The sequence below is a fragment of the Gymnodraco acuticeps genome, unplaced genomic scaffold (assembly GCF_902827175.1).
Source record: "Gymnodraco acuticeps unplaced genomic scaffold, fGymAcu1.1, whole genome shotgun sequence".
NCBI classification, from domain to species: Eukaryota; Metazoa; Chordata; class Actinopteri; order Perciformes; family Bathydraconidae; genus Gymnodraco; species Gymnodraco acuticeps.
In genome coordinates this window covers 732,266-747,813 of record NW_022991603.1, presented here as the reverse complement: position 1 = coordinate 747,813, position 15,548 = coordinate 732,266, and the positions used below count along the sequence as shown (strand labels likewise).

General features: G+C 37.4%; 1 protein-coding gene across 1 annotated transcript in view; it reads right to left on the bottom strand.

Moving 5' to 3' along the window:
- Positions 1-3,611, bottom strand: part of parp4 (poly (ADP-ribose) polymerase family, member 4) — a 37,350-nt gene extending 33,739 nt beyond the window's left edge. The window contains 6 exon segments of the mRNA XM_034198003.1: positions 405-509; positions 593-671; positions 958-1,042; positions 2,399-2,624; positions 2,797-2,924; positions 3,469-3,611. Of these exon segments, the coding sequence (XP_034053894.1) occupies positions 405-509; positions 593-671; positions 958-1,042; positions 2,399-2,624; positions 2,797-2,922 (621 nt within the window). The 5' untranslated portion in view covers positions 2,923-2,924; positions 3,469-3,611.
- Positions 3,612-15,548: the final 11,937 nt, after the last annotated feature.

Genomic DNA, 15,548 nt, shown 5'->3' with positions numbered 1-15,548 from the left:
ACTTTAACCGCATATTACAATAGAAAGCATGTTTGAAGACATAAAGGAGAAGATATTATAACTGGGTCATAAAGCCAGAAAAATGAAATGTCCAGCATTTTAATCTGAGTTAAAAGCAACATGAAAAAAACGTTGAATAACAGAGACAGAATCACTAGTCAAATAACATGTATAGCAACTCAAAACTAATATTTAAATAATTTAGTATGTCTAGGGAAACAGTCAATTACTATACAATTACAAACAGCTTGAAAAATGAAGGGAAGGTAGGAAGTTTAGAAAAAAAAAATGGTGATATGAATTGTGTGCAGTGTATGAAGTGGAATGAAATTAATCAATGTCTAAAAAGTAAATAAAGTCATTTATTAGCTCAGCAAAGCAGTGGTGTATAAAATACTTCATACCTTGGCTCCGATATCGCCCTTCCAGTACCTGACCACCCGGTACCGGCATCCTGTCTCTCCTCTGTAACTCTGAAGCTCCAGCACACACCACGTCCTGCTGTTTATCTGCAGAGAAATGTAGGCTATTAACAAAACACATTTACTGTAGAAGCAGTATAAGAAAAGCTTAAAATAAACTGCAGCTTTACCTTTTCAAAGATTGAATACTTTGCCACTTGAAAATTATCCGGGTACTTTGGAAGAGTCATATCAGTTTCAGTATAAATTCTGTGGAAGTTAATGAAAATGAAGATGAATTCATGCACACGTGTTATTAGGGAATACACGTGTTATTAGGGAATACACAGTTTTGCAGAAATGTCGACCTAATCAGCTTGATAAAGGTCTCAGCAGTGCAAAGGTCACACATATTTACAATCATAACAAAAGGTCTGCATGACTGAACCTTTAACCATCTGTTTGATTCATAAAATGTAACTATGTCATGTTCAGCTTCATCACTGATACCCCAGGTTAATATAACAAACTTCTTGAGAAGGGTCGATGTTCACACCTGAACTTTTCCAAGATGTTTCTGCTCTTCCTTGAAGTCTCTTCCCTCTTAGAGAGCTCGGTGTTGCTCGATGGTACTTTGGACACTAAAATACAAAAGACACAAGAAAATACACATGAACGACACCTCACTTTACTTGTTCTGCAATAAAAGCATTAGAACTGGTATGCATTTAAACCTGAGTACACACAGGCTATGTAAGCATTGTGGGCTCCTATGAAAACACTTCACAAAGCTCTTGATTTACAACACTGCTGCAGGTTATTAAAGAAAAAGGCTGCTATGAAGATAAACCTGCTGACTGAGTCTCAACTGTACTTTTTAATCACAATGTCCATCTATCAATGTGGAAACTGAAGTGGGAGGACATAACAATTGATCGACAATAAGCTCCGACTTGTGTCTGTTCCTGAGAGCAGATAAGCGACTCAGAGGAATCATGAGTCATCGTTGTGTTGGAACCGGGTGGAGTCATGATTCTGATTGAGTTAGTCTCCGGAAGAGACAGTAGAAGCGGAAAAGTAATCATTGTTATATTACAGTCCTTCACCTCTGTATAAATATACAGTGCATAAAAAACCACACGGCACATTTTAAAACAACGCAAATGTAATATAAAAGCTTTATAGACCAACACGTAAATAAGGTGCATTCCCAAATATCAGAGTTAAGGGTCTATGCCCTCCACGCATCTTCCATTCACTGCTTCAGTAACAATATATTATTGTCCAATGGGGATCAATTAAGCTGCAGTACATCAAATGGTAACTTGAGAATCCACAATAACTGATTTTATTTTATATTCGACTGTTGCTATAAGCATTTATGGTTGCAGTGTTTCTGGACAGCAACAAAACAAAGATTCAAGGCCTTTCTTTTTTCTTGCTAATTTTAAAGTTTCAAGGATCCCACAGAATCATGACTTTACTTCTATAGTAGTGGACCTTAAAAGAAGACCTAATAAAGGGTATTTATATTGTTTAAAACATTGTGTCTACATTAAAAGAAAAAATAGAATGACTCCCTAAAGGTTTTATGCATTATGCAACCAGTAAAGTTGCATCCATGTCTGTATGTCGTATTGTCATACTGATATTCTGTACAAACTGTGAAGTCCACTGAGACAAATGTAACATTTGTGATATTGGGCTATATAAATAAACATTGATTGATTGATTGATTGATGATATAAAATGCCATCACTTCCTAGTTCTATCCAATTACACATTTGTGGGAAATTGTCATAATAAGCATATTAATTAGGAAGATCAAAAAGGGCTGTGTGAGGTCACAGTGAACGTGACACCTGACCATCAAAACCTAATCAGTTCTGTGTGCAGACAATTTTCGAATCCTGTTTTAAGTGTAATGTTTTGTTGCATATAACATGTGCTTAGTATACATGCTTTTTGTTAACACTTACTACCTATGCTGATAATACCTTGATGTGAGATTGGACTACGCCTTGGTGAGGAGGGGGGAAGAGGAGGAGAGAACACAGAGGGAGAGGAAATGTCCAGCTTGTATTCATCCACAGGCAGAAGAACTCCCTTCTCCAGACAGCTGTTCACATATTCCACCCCGACCACAGGCGTTCGGTATTTCTGGATGCTACGCAGCCTGTTGGAGCTCAGGTTGGATACATCATTGGTCACTATCAGAGAGCACTGTGGGAAATGTAGGCAGAGAGCAATATATGATTGTTCTTTAACATTGCAACACAAGGACATAGTTTAAACATGCAAGCTTTATGTACATTAATCATGTTGGAGGAAGATATTTCACTTTTAATCAAAAGACCATAGCCTGGCAGTATAGGAAGTGATCACACCCTCTGACCTTTGTATTGACAACAAAGGAAATGTTGCCTCCATTCTCTGTTATTGCTGATTTGAGCTCCTTCTTCTCCTTGTAAGGCAACACTTTCAGCTCAAACAGCACAGAGCAGTTCTCAAACACAGCCATGCCTGCGAGGAGAGAACACACCAACATACTTTATTGGAAAATGAATCATATAATACAATGTTCTCCATCTGCTTAATACTTTTGGTGCAGTTGAAATATATGTTGTAAACTTCAACGTGAGACCATAACGGGACAGTATGTAAAGTGGGACACACCCACACTGGCGCACACGGAAACAAAGAAATGGCTGAGAAGCAAACCCGGAAGCATTGTCATAAGGTAATACAAATATAAAAATGATGGCATTACAAATATGCAAAACATGCCACAATGATTATATCAGAAACTGAATACATCTGGATGCACTTTAACACAATCGGCGTTACTTAAGACGTGTTATTTGCATATAATAACTTGTACTATAAAACAAATAATACAAAGTTAAAACAACAAAGTATATATGGTTTTAATGTTTACTATGACAATTGCTAAATTAGCTCTCCATGACATTTGCATATAAAAGTACCACACAGCTAGCAATACACTTAGTTCACAGTATGCGTTATCCAACATCTAGTTAAATAAAGAAACTGAGGTTTACTTAACTGTTAACATCCAGGCGATACTTCTGCAGGTGTGGTCAGAAAGTCCAGTTTGACTGTAGTTCTGGGATAAGAGGAAGTGTTGAGAAATACAGAGCTGTCACTGCTGCGCAGGTTAGCATAAAGCTAGCAACACAAGCACCGGTGTGCTTGTGTTTTCAAAATAAAGGTTGTGACATTGACGTAACCCAGTTGTGGAAGAAGTGATACTCAGGTGTATTTACTTAGGCGTTGTAAAAGAAGATATATCCTAATAAAAAAATACTCTGCACATTTCCAATATTCATTATTGTTGCATAAGTAAAACAATAGAAGTATTACCAGTGAAATGTAATCATCAGAATGATTTGGGTTGTTAGTGTTACACAGTGTTATTTTATTATAACAAAATATATTTTTCAGTTTTTATCAAAAGATAGCATTTTTATGTAGTCTGGTCAATGTGGAGTATAATGATTTGGGTAGAGTATGATATGGGTAGAGTAGTACAGCAATGTGTCATATCCACATTACAATGGTCATATCATGTACATTTAAAAAGTAAATCGATACCATGCAATATAAAATGTCTATAAAAGAATAGAATAAATATACTGAAGTCAAGTACAAATATGTCAACATTATACTTAAGTACAGTACTTTATAAAATATACCTTCACCATTATAGTTTTTACCCTAAACTAATTCTCACTATTATAATGTTTAGCATTAAATGCAAATAATACAAACAACGTTTCTGTTGTTTTTTAATTCAACTACATGTTGAAGGTGAATGAAAAGAGTTAAATATCTTTATCATCTAATACCCGTAGCTATGTCCCCTACTGATAATACACTTGTCTTTTATTTGGCTAGTGTCCCAGTGCTTGTTATAGAAAGAAATAGCATACATTACATTTAAGTAGCATGTCCCAAAAATCTGCTTCTTTGTGATTTAAAAGAATATTCTGACGATTTGTGCAATAGTCTACATTTCGTTCTTTAAGGCTCTGAGACATTTGCTGCAATCCTTTTCTGTAAGACTTTTACTTTGAAAGGAAAATCAGAAGTGATGTCAGGGTCAGGGTATGTAACTTGACAGAGGTAATCTGTGGCTGACTTCCTGGTTAAAAACAAACCATTTCCAGTTATCCACATGGGCTGAGCTATTTTTAGCACGGACAAAATGCTGCCCTCCTCTGGATGAAGAGTTCTGCTACAAACAAAACAAGTATGACAAAGTTAATTTCACTATGCTGCCCAACCTGTTCACCATGCTAAAACAGATTTCACAGAATATTTAGCTGTGGACTTGTGTATGAGTGCTGTTTTATGTGTGTATTCTGGTATATAAATTAGGATTTAACAGCTTGATGTTTTTTTCCCTGGAACTTATTTATTTGAGTTCACAAAAATTCTTATAAAGTGTTATTCAGAGGGGTTAAAAAGCCCACTTACACACAAGTTGGGAACATTTAATTTGGCGAATACTACTACTTATATAGCCTATTGTTCACACACTGCTGAAAATACAATTATTTAACGATGGGTACATTAGTTGAAACACACGTTCCCAGTGTAAACATCTATTCAAACTTATCAGAATTTAAATTCATCTTTATCTCAGATCGGCAGAGGAAATTGGTTCCTCAAAGACAGAAGGCACTGACCCACCACCAACCAAATAGGGCTGTGCATCTTCACTGGTCTCACGATTCGATTCGATTATCCTGTCAACGATTCGATTCAATTCGATATCCCGATGCATCACGATTCATACCAATGCGTTGCATCCTCAATTTTCTTTATTACTGCACATGGCTTATTTTTCATCAATGCATACATGCAGTAAATACATATGAACTCTCTTTTTATTATTTAGAAAGTGCTTCAGAAATCAATAACATAAATGTCTTGACATTCATTTATAAACCAAAATAAATGAATTGTATTGGTCTAGCCTCCCTATATCTGTGTGTGTTCCATCCTCAAAAACAAAAAATAGTGCTTCTGCAGTCTAGCTGCAGCTTCTAGAAACGGTCTTCTGTTTAAAAAAAAGGACACTGAATGTCCTGAATGTGGCATCACACACATACTTGAGTCTGAACACAGCAGACAACAGGAGTATTTACAACAGCATATAACAACTAAAATACTGCATGTGGGTGCACACTTACATTCTCTGTCTTACTGTTGCATAAATCCCATGAATGTATGAGATTAAGTTAGCTTCATTATATCTCAGTGATTAAGTGAATAATAAAGTTTCTATCGGGTCACTATCAGCCTGTCACTCATTATTTTCAGGAGGGGGCGGGGCTTGGAGGAACGGAGAGGAGACGGTGATCGCGGAAGCTTTTTTCCTCCTGCCTTCACAAACTTTACACACGTATATATCGTCTGAAAATTGCTAGAGGACATTCATACTCTGCAATCCAAGACTTAATTAAATCCACCAAAAACCTGACATGATTGTAACGCGATTATTTTTGAAAAACATAAATCTCTGAGCCGCAGCGACACGGAGTGATTCAGAGCGGGTCCTGCTGCTGTTGGTTCTGGACTGGTGTTCTTGTGTTGGTGGATAAAGCAGACTGCTCCGTGTTTGGTGTTGCTGTGCCGCTGTCACGTCTGTTCCCTGATCTCTGCGTCACCGACCGATTTGATATTAAGGTGACAGAAAAAAAAAACGTTATAGTAAAGCCGCGGCCGGAAAATCAGGAAGCAACGTTACTACGCTATAACCGATTATCTTCCGTCACTGCATCGAGACCGAATCGTCCACGTCCGCATCGCAATGCATCGTAGAAACGATTATTTTCAACACCCCTACAACCAAACACAGTTATTAAAAACACAGAACTACAGAGATGTATGACAGCCTGAACCTCCTGCAGTGACGTGAAATATAAATAATATGAAACCAGATGATGGTAACATACAGTTTGCAAAAGCAGTGATTCAGATACAGAGCAGCCTGGATCTGCTAGTCACACACAAAGATGACTCAATATACAGTAATTCGTTTTTATGTTTGAGTATTAATTCCACCCAGGCTGGTTCATTTGGCCAAAACACTACACAGAATGACTGAAGATCCAAAATAGTGAATGCAGATAAAGAGATGTTTTACTTAAGGAAAACTCAGATGGCACTTTAGAATTGAGACTGATGTCCAACAATCTATATAAGCTTAAAACAACTACATTAATTCAACATTTATAAGAGGCTTCATGTTGCAAAATAACTAAATGATGATAAACACTGTTTTTTTTAAATAAACCAACGGAGCAACAATGCATTTATTAACAGTCCCAGAAAGGGTGCTCCAAACAGATCCATGGTAGACATTTTACTTATTAATAAGGTGTCAAACTATGCCATAAAATGAATAATATGTTTAAAGAAATCATCAGATGTGACAGATGTGATCCACAAGGGGGCATGTGAACATAGCTGTTTTTCCTGTGCTGTGTTAAGGAGGATGAGAATACTTTTTTTTCAATAACCAGTTATATCCAGAAAGAAACAAGCATTATTCCACATTTGAAAGTTAGATTTCTGCGTAGTGCTGCTGTTAATTTGATTATTTAAACTAGATTATTAAGCATTGCTCACATATTTTCTTTCCTATTTCAGGATTTGGACATCCCCTCTATAATTAGTCACTGCTGACAGATTTCAGCTGCTGAGGAGAGTCCTTTGGGTTCTGTTGGCTACAGATTGGATGTAGAAATGGTCACACTGATTAATTTAACACAAGCTGGTTTTGTGGAGGATGGATTTAATGACGTCCACATGATCCTAATGTTCCTTTATGAATACCAGAAGTCACTCTGATGCCCTAAGCAAGCCCAGTTGCCCTTTTCTAACATAATTACTTTTCTACCCCAAGTTAATTTGTCTGCTTGACTAAGCTAATTGCATTGATTGACAGAGCTCGAAAGCACAACATGGCAGCCCCAAAAACAAAAACTGTAACTAGAGTTAATGTATGTTGATTTGTGCAGCACTCATCCCAATACTGTAGGGCTTTGTGACAGGATATTGGCCCAGGAAAATGTATAACGCCACCGGCTTGGCAAACATTGGTAGTGTGAGGTACTAAAGAAGTGGCAGTATTTGTGTCCAAGAACATTTGTGGACGGCAAACTGGACCGTAGTCATCCCGCTGGAAAGGAAACGCAGCGATTGGATTGACAGAGAGAACAGCAGGAAGCAGGTTCATCACAATTAGAGCTCCCTTCCGCCCTGTGATTGCTAACCGTCAAAGAACAGGATGAAATCAACTCCGAATGACACACTCACACTTACGCAGTATCCCAGTGGGGATTTTCACAGATGCCATTTCTGTCTGCCAGCGGTTGCATCATCAGGTACCAGAAACCTCCAAAGCTTCTGAAAACCTGCAGAGAGATGAGAGGATCAATGATAAAAGAAAAGAATATTCTGAATCACTCACAGACACAAGGATAGGAGGCTTTGTAATCATTGTATTCCAAGTATAATTGTACCCTTAGATAAACTTTCCCAACAATAATTCTCTGCAGATTCAGATCAAAACTGTTCATGTACTAATGATACCTTAGCTATTTCCCACTTGACTCTTCCAGCCGCTGCAGACAGCACCTCAGTTTGAGTCGTGTCTCCATGCGTTTAATTGGAGAACTACTTTAGAGAAAGCTGATTGTATGGTGGCTTTGATACCCTGCCCTTTTCTAACTCGCCATCTAAGCTATCTATGAGTAGCCTTTTAGAAGTGACACAGTGAGTCAGCTTTATTCAGAGGAAAGGCTGAATGGAGATATGAGTCATTACTTTCTCATTACTTTACGCTTCCCTTTGAGTTTGCACAGCAGTTTTCGTGATGTGTTTACTGAAGGAACATTGTCTCGACATTCATTCATAGTCCAGCTGTGATATCTTAGCTGTCTGGCATGTAGCACTCGAGCTTCAGTCATGAATCAGTAACAATTGATTCAGAAGTGTGCGGCCTGCTGAGTGTTGTTTGAGACCAAATGGAGAGCAAGCATTTTAAAGTCTTTACAGAGTGGTTGCCTTTCAGTTTTATATTACTTCTTTGAAATAATATGACCAGTTTATAAAGCACTATACACAGTAGCTTTGAACCAGCTTATTTGTCTAACATGCCTGCAAAGTGTAACCCAGGGTGTGCAGTTTGCAAAAGATTGCCACTCGCAAATTGTGGAAAATGTTTTCAAGCACTACACATCCCTTGCATAGTCATGCATGCGTCCTGAATATTGGATTTGTTTTGAACAGTATAATAGGAGGGTATTATCTCATGTTGCAAATTGTAGGCTGCATTTTTGATGAAACAAGCCCCCAGGTCCCCTCACACAAGTTGTTCCAAAAAGCAAAAAGCTTTTAGTTGTTGTGCTTCGAGCTATTAGAAGAGCCTGCCGGAGGGTCTATGAGCAGCTGAAAGTGTTGATATCTTTAAAGATGAATTTAAAAGCTACCCCCTAAGCCTAGCTTATGCCTATGTATTATGGCCATTATTAATGGATTTTCATCCTTTAATATTTTTGTTTAAAAGCCACTGGGACCTACAATTTTTGTCTATGACATTGAATAAGCGTGAGCATAATACATAAATAACCAACGGACAACGGAGGGATTAATTTAGAAAGAAGCAGCTAATCTGCTACATCAGGACCGTGTGGATAATCAGAGTTGACATCAGTGACCTGACGACCGACAGGCAAAGCAAATGATGACTTGTGTTTTGTAGATGTAGGAACCATCACAACCTTATGTGAAGCTGATTGATAGAATTAACACTAATAAATTGTTGTGCTGCATTTTATTATTTTTAATTTGATCACCATCATTCATATTTACGTTATAATCTTACACGTCTTGAATATTTCAATACTCATGTGCATTGTCTTGGATCTGAGTACTTCTTCCATCATTGCTCACATAAAGTAAACTTGCTCAAGTAATGTACTTAAATATCATTTTTACAGTATTTACATTTTATGCTACTTTTTACTCCAATTTATATATTTGACAGCTTTAGTTGCTTTACAGTTTCCATTTGCTAGCTAATACAAAACATCAATCAACTAATAATTCAACCTTGACATATGATTATAGGTCAAGGTATCCAGAAGTCAGTCAAATTAGCTCCACAGACATTTAGCAGATCTTATGAACACATTGGTGCACCAATAGTCATCATTCAGTAATTTGATATATTCTGAAATGGTCCTTTATTACCAATAACTTTTACTTCTGGTACTTTTGAATGACAATACTTTTGCTTACTTCTTTGATCGCTGAACTTTCACTTGAAACAGAGCATTGTTCAATTGAGTATTGCTATGTTTACTAGTAAGATATCTGAGTACTTCTTACACCACTGCCTCGTGCTACATGCATCTGCCTTTACATTTCCCACATGCAGCGCTGCAGAGCCCAAACCTGCCTGTAGGGGGAGCTCTGGCTCCTGTGGCTCACACCATATACTCTGACCACAGATGTGGAAGGTAATGGATAGTGTGAGGATTGTATCCCTCTCACATTCCTTTTTTTAGGAGCCCGACATGAGTTTACATTTCCCTGCAAATAACTCTAGTCAACATCTAAAACATTAGATATTTACCCTCCAGATTGACTCAATTAATGCTATAAAGCTAAGCAAACTCCCTCACTCGTCCTTTCTTCTCTAGCTGTCTCCTCTTTTTATGCATCTCCTTGTTCTCTGCCACCTGTCTGCTTTCTTTCTCTCTTCCTCTGATGTTAGAGTCCAAAATGGAAGAAGCTATTACTGTGGTTTATTAGCTGTGTTGCAGCATCCACTTTCATCTAACCTCCTCTCTTGGAGGATAAACTGCTCCAGGAAAAAACCAACATTTCTAGACACTTATGAGACAGGACTTGATGATACAAATACATCGCTTGTGAAGTTATTGTCCATTAGTGGCTGAGCTAATGAGCTCCCTAACTGAGCTTTTATCCCCACTCAAGCCCGGTACAGAGAAGGAAGATAGAACAAAAAAGCTTTATTCATTTATTTATTCATGTAGAGCTTTTGTGACTAGCGCTAGCATCTTGGCTTGCATGTTAGCTCGTTGTTTGCCAACTAGTCAATGCACCAGAACCACATCTTTTTTGTGAGACTGCAGGTGTTTATGGCCGTTACTTTATGATACAGCACCATGTCGATGTCTAGTTTTGATAGCGTGATAATGACGTTGATTATGTTAGTTTATATTGTGCCCAGATGATGCATAAGTAATGCAATTAGTCGTGTTTAATCACATAATCACAAACTATTGTTCCAGAAACTGTGTACACACACAATTTGCACACAATACACCCTCTGCAGCATATTTTGTTCCCAGGGCCCCTAACAGATGTATCCTGCCATGATCCATACAGACATATATAGAAAGACAAACAGTCCCTATGTTTGTTTCTGCTTTCTCCAGGCCTGCAGCAGATTGCTTTGCACAGTAGAATGATCATAACAGTCAGCATTAATATTTGTTAGCTTGCACTGCTCCCAGAGAGAAGGAGACAGAGGAGGTGTTGCAACCAAAAGGGAAACCTTTTATGTTTTGAAGTAGAGGTCGTTAAGGAAGCTGGGAACAAGTGCTGCAGGTTCAGTTTTAAATCCTTGTTGACATCCATTTCCATTTCCCCCGCACAAGTGCTGTAAAGGAAACACACGCAGTGTCTGGCCAAGATAGATGATGAGGACTCATTCAGACAATTCTTCCTATATTTAACCTTTGGCTGAAGAGCACAGAATCTGCAAACAGGCACACAATGCTTTTCTGGATACAACTATATAGGATCACAATCGGTCATCACACACACACACACACACACACACACACACCACACACACACACACACACACACACACACACACACACACACACACACACACACACACACACACACACGCACACACACACACACACACACACACACACACACCATGTATACATCACTTCAGGGGACATTACATTGACTTACATACATTTCCTGGAGACTTATCCTAACCTTAACCATAACCAACACATGCCTAACCCTAACCCTTACCCTTACCCTAACCAAGTCTTCACCCTAAAATTAATGATTCCCCTTATGAGGACCTCCATTTTGTCCCCATAAGGGAGGCGAGTCTGTGTAAACAGATGTAGGTCCCTACAAGTATAGTAATGCTAGGCCACACATACACACACACACACACACACACACACACACACACACACACACACACACACACACACACACACACACATTACACACATTATTTACCTCTGTAACATAGTGACATCACTATGTAACCATGCTAGTGCTCCAACACAATGTTCATGATAGGCTAAGAGGTGGGACATTTATTATATTTCTCCTCAGAATGAAACAAATAAAGACCTTTTTGAACATTCAAGTGTGTAAACATGTCACAGTAGAGACACAACATATAAATATGAACCTGAAAATGTGCATAACAGGTTCCCTTTAAGCATCTATTTCATAAAAATGATCGTGACCTGTATCCACCATTAGCTTGAATTGAAAGGAATGTTTACGTGAGCTGAAATCGAGTTTGTTCTTTATAACTGAAAAGCGTTTGCCTTGGACTCAGAGCATGTTAACAGACAATGAGCTTCCTTATCAGAAAACAGAAAATTATCCCACGCCAATTGCAGTTCTGCATCATGGAGCTCTAATGAAAGCACAGTAGATAAAATTAAGGTACAGGTGCAATGAGGTCCCTCAAACTCATTTCAGAGATTTCCAGTCAAACAAAAGCCCAGCGAGCGGTAAGATCTGACTCCGCTTGCCAAACAGTATTAAATTGGCTCATTTTGTCTTCCCTCTCTCTCGCTTGCCAGGTTTCTGATAACATATTCAATATAAAGCTGGCAGCAAATTAATGGCTCCTGACATAATAAGCAACATTCGATACAGTTTGCCTCGCCTGTGGGTGTGAAAGCAGTTCACTTCATAAATGTTGGCAATATGCGTCCCATTAATTAACAGACTGTCGATAACTGTAGTTAACATTGGAGAACTGGAAAGCGATTATACGACTAAACTACAATAAGTATTTCAACAATGTTATACTTTTTTTCCGTTGCATTGATCTTTGGCTGAAGTTAACTCGGACCTAGTGCCATTACCATGCTCTTTGTTTGGTCATCTGGCTTAATATTGGCCGTTATGAATAAGCGCCATGGTTGGGAAGGTTCCTGTAAAATTGTATTCCTTTACAATTACTAGTTAACTCCATAAAATGTATTATGTAAGACAAGAGAACAATGTAACCTTAGAAAAGAAGAAACCAGATATTTAGTATAACAAAATATGTCCTTTTTATTTATAGGAAAACCAGCCTCCGTAAACACCAACAATTAAACACATGGTTACATGTCATACTATAGTTTTAAAAAGCACAAATACAATTTGAGCTAAAAGAAAATTATCTGTTTTAGTTTAATACATACAGTTAAGCTTACACACACCATTTTCAGTTCACCTACTGAATAAAAAAGGAACAAATGAACCAAAGAAAGTGAAAACCATGAAGCAGATTCAGGCAGTACTGTAGGTTTACACAATATGCTCTTTTTTAGATGTTTAGTAACATTTGAATCCCCATCTTTTGGAAAACGTAATTATCTAATTACGTATTTTCTTAATGTAACTGCAAGAGAATTACCTTTTTTTTGTCTCATTACGTAATCCCATTAAATGTAATCTGTTACTTCCCAAACAAGGTAACTGGTCAAACAAAGCTGGTTATTAAATGGTTCTGTTTTCTCAGTTTTTTTTTTAATCCAGTTGAGTTAATCTAGTAGACAAACTTGTTAAACACACATGATATCCTCAACACCTTTAATTAAATCTGATATTTAATTAGACGTACTGTAGATACATGTGGTGGAAAAATCAACATCGAAATTCATATTGAAAGGTTAATTATTATAATTAAACTAAGCTATAGTAGTAAAAAAACTGTAGAGACATTATATATCTAATACATATTAAAGTAAATCAAAGGCTATACATTTGTTTTATATGGAGTGCATATTTCTTTGCTATTATGTGTAAAGAACAATTCGTTATGAATACGTGATGTACATAAAAAGTAATTTCAGACTGTCAAAACACGGAGAGGAAAATAAGTGATGAGGTCTTTCGGACATGTTGCTTTTATAATCATCATGTTATATTTTAAAATGTGCAGATTTCTAATAAAAGACACAAGATGTTATATATGTGTTTATTTCCCTGAGGTGCAATCACATAGAGAAGAAGCCTCAACAATGTAAGTAGAGAGACTATGGCAATTAAAATGCAGATATAATTGCCATTACGACAGTATACTGTAGTGACACATGGAGTGTCTTGAACAGCAACATTATGATTTGACTATCTATAAAATATCTGTATATTGTTAGTGATCGGTACTTAAAGGGGCCCTATTCTGCTCATTTACAGGTTTATATTTGTATTTGTTGCCTCTACTGTGACATTTTGATATGCTTTAATGGTCAAAAAGTGTGTTGGGGAGGTTCGCCTAAACTTACTTGGAATTTAGAAGGAAATAAATATATTGGTATTTCAATTTGTTGTTTTATTCTCTGCTTTAAACAAATGAAAACACTTTATTTTACCTAGATAGCTTTTTGCAATGTTTTAATCTATAGTGTAACATTGTGGGCTGTCTTTTAAACTATAGGTTACAGTAAATTGGATTCTGTTTGATTAAGTTTGCTCCTCGCCTAGCCCCCATCGAGGATGTGTGCTTTCGCCCTTCTATATCTATATCTATATCCTCTATACAAATATGAGTCAGAGCAAGTGGGAAAATCAGCCCATCTCATCCAGTATGTCTCTGTTACAGTTACAGGCTCCAGGAAATTTTAACCAGCCACGACTCTGTCAGATGTTGTGAGGAGTTATATCTTACATTTCTATACCTATATCTAATACGTTTACATTTTTTTTAAAAACTATTTTTACCTTCTGCAAAGTGGATTTCAGCTTTTACCTTCTACACAAAGCAGCATTAAAACAGCATTGTTCCAGCAGCCATCACTTAAATGAAAAAAGTCAAGGCAGCTTTGCGGAGAAGAAGCTATTCCTTTTCACTTTGTTGTAGTGGGTTAGTGAATATTGGAGCCTTGAGTTTTATCATGTCTGTCTATTTTCTTCAGGATGGATCACTGACCTACTGCAAACCAAATCCACCTTTAGGTAGAAAGTAGTCCATATGTTGGCAGGTTTTGAGCACATCCTCTGAAGTTAGCTTGTTCTGGTAGCAGGCTAACTGTGTAATATTCCCCCGGTAACCATGGTGATATACTCTGGTAACCATGGTAATCTACTCCTATAAAACCAGAGTTTGTCCACAGACTGGAAGTGAACACTAACAGGAACAAGTTGGGCTATTCTGGCATTGTTTAAAGTGCGTAATAAATTGTGAACAGACTTGGACCGTTACAGTAAACTGCCATTTGTTTTAGGTTATCAATTGTTGTCGCAGTTCCAGCCATTGGAGTATTTTGATCTAAGCAGAAGCAATACGGTCAATTTTAAGTCAATAAAATCCTTTTTTAATCAAAATGTACTTCTCAAACAAAGATAATGTGAAAGGTAACTTTATATTTAATACCATTTGTTTCAGATAGCTTAACAGGGTGTCCCATTTCACTTTCATATTCTAACCGTTTGTGAAACAAATTAAACTAAACTTTCTAATCTCTCAATAAAATATAAAAATATGGTTCAACCGTCACAAAGCGTAAATCCCCCCTTGGATTATAAAGTATTTTGATTGATAGTAAAAAAGCCATGCTTTCAGGTAGATGAGATCAGACCTTGTCCAAAGAGTTTTTTCTGTCTTTCCTTTCTTTCCCTTGACAGCTCATAAAGCTAAAGCCTCGGAAAGATGTCCTACAAGGTGAATGTTCCTCATATTTCTCTCTGCTTTCAGAGATTGTGACTGAAGCCAGTCACTTTCACTGGTGCTGCCTTCCTGAAATCTAATTTCATGCTGCTCTCACCATGCACCATCTTCTGGTTACGCTACTGATCTAATATCTCAGCCGCTAG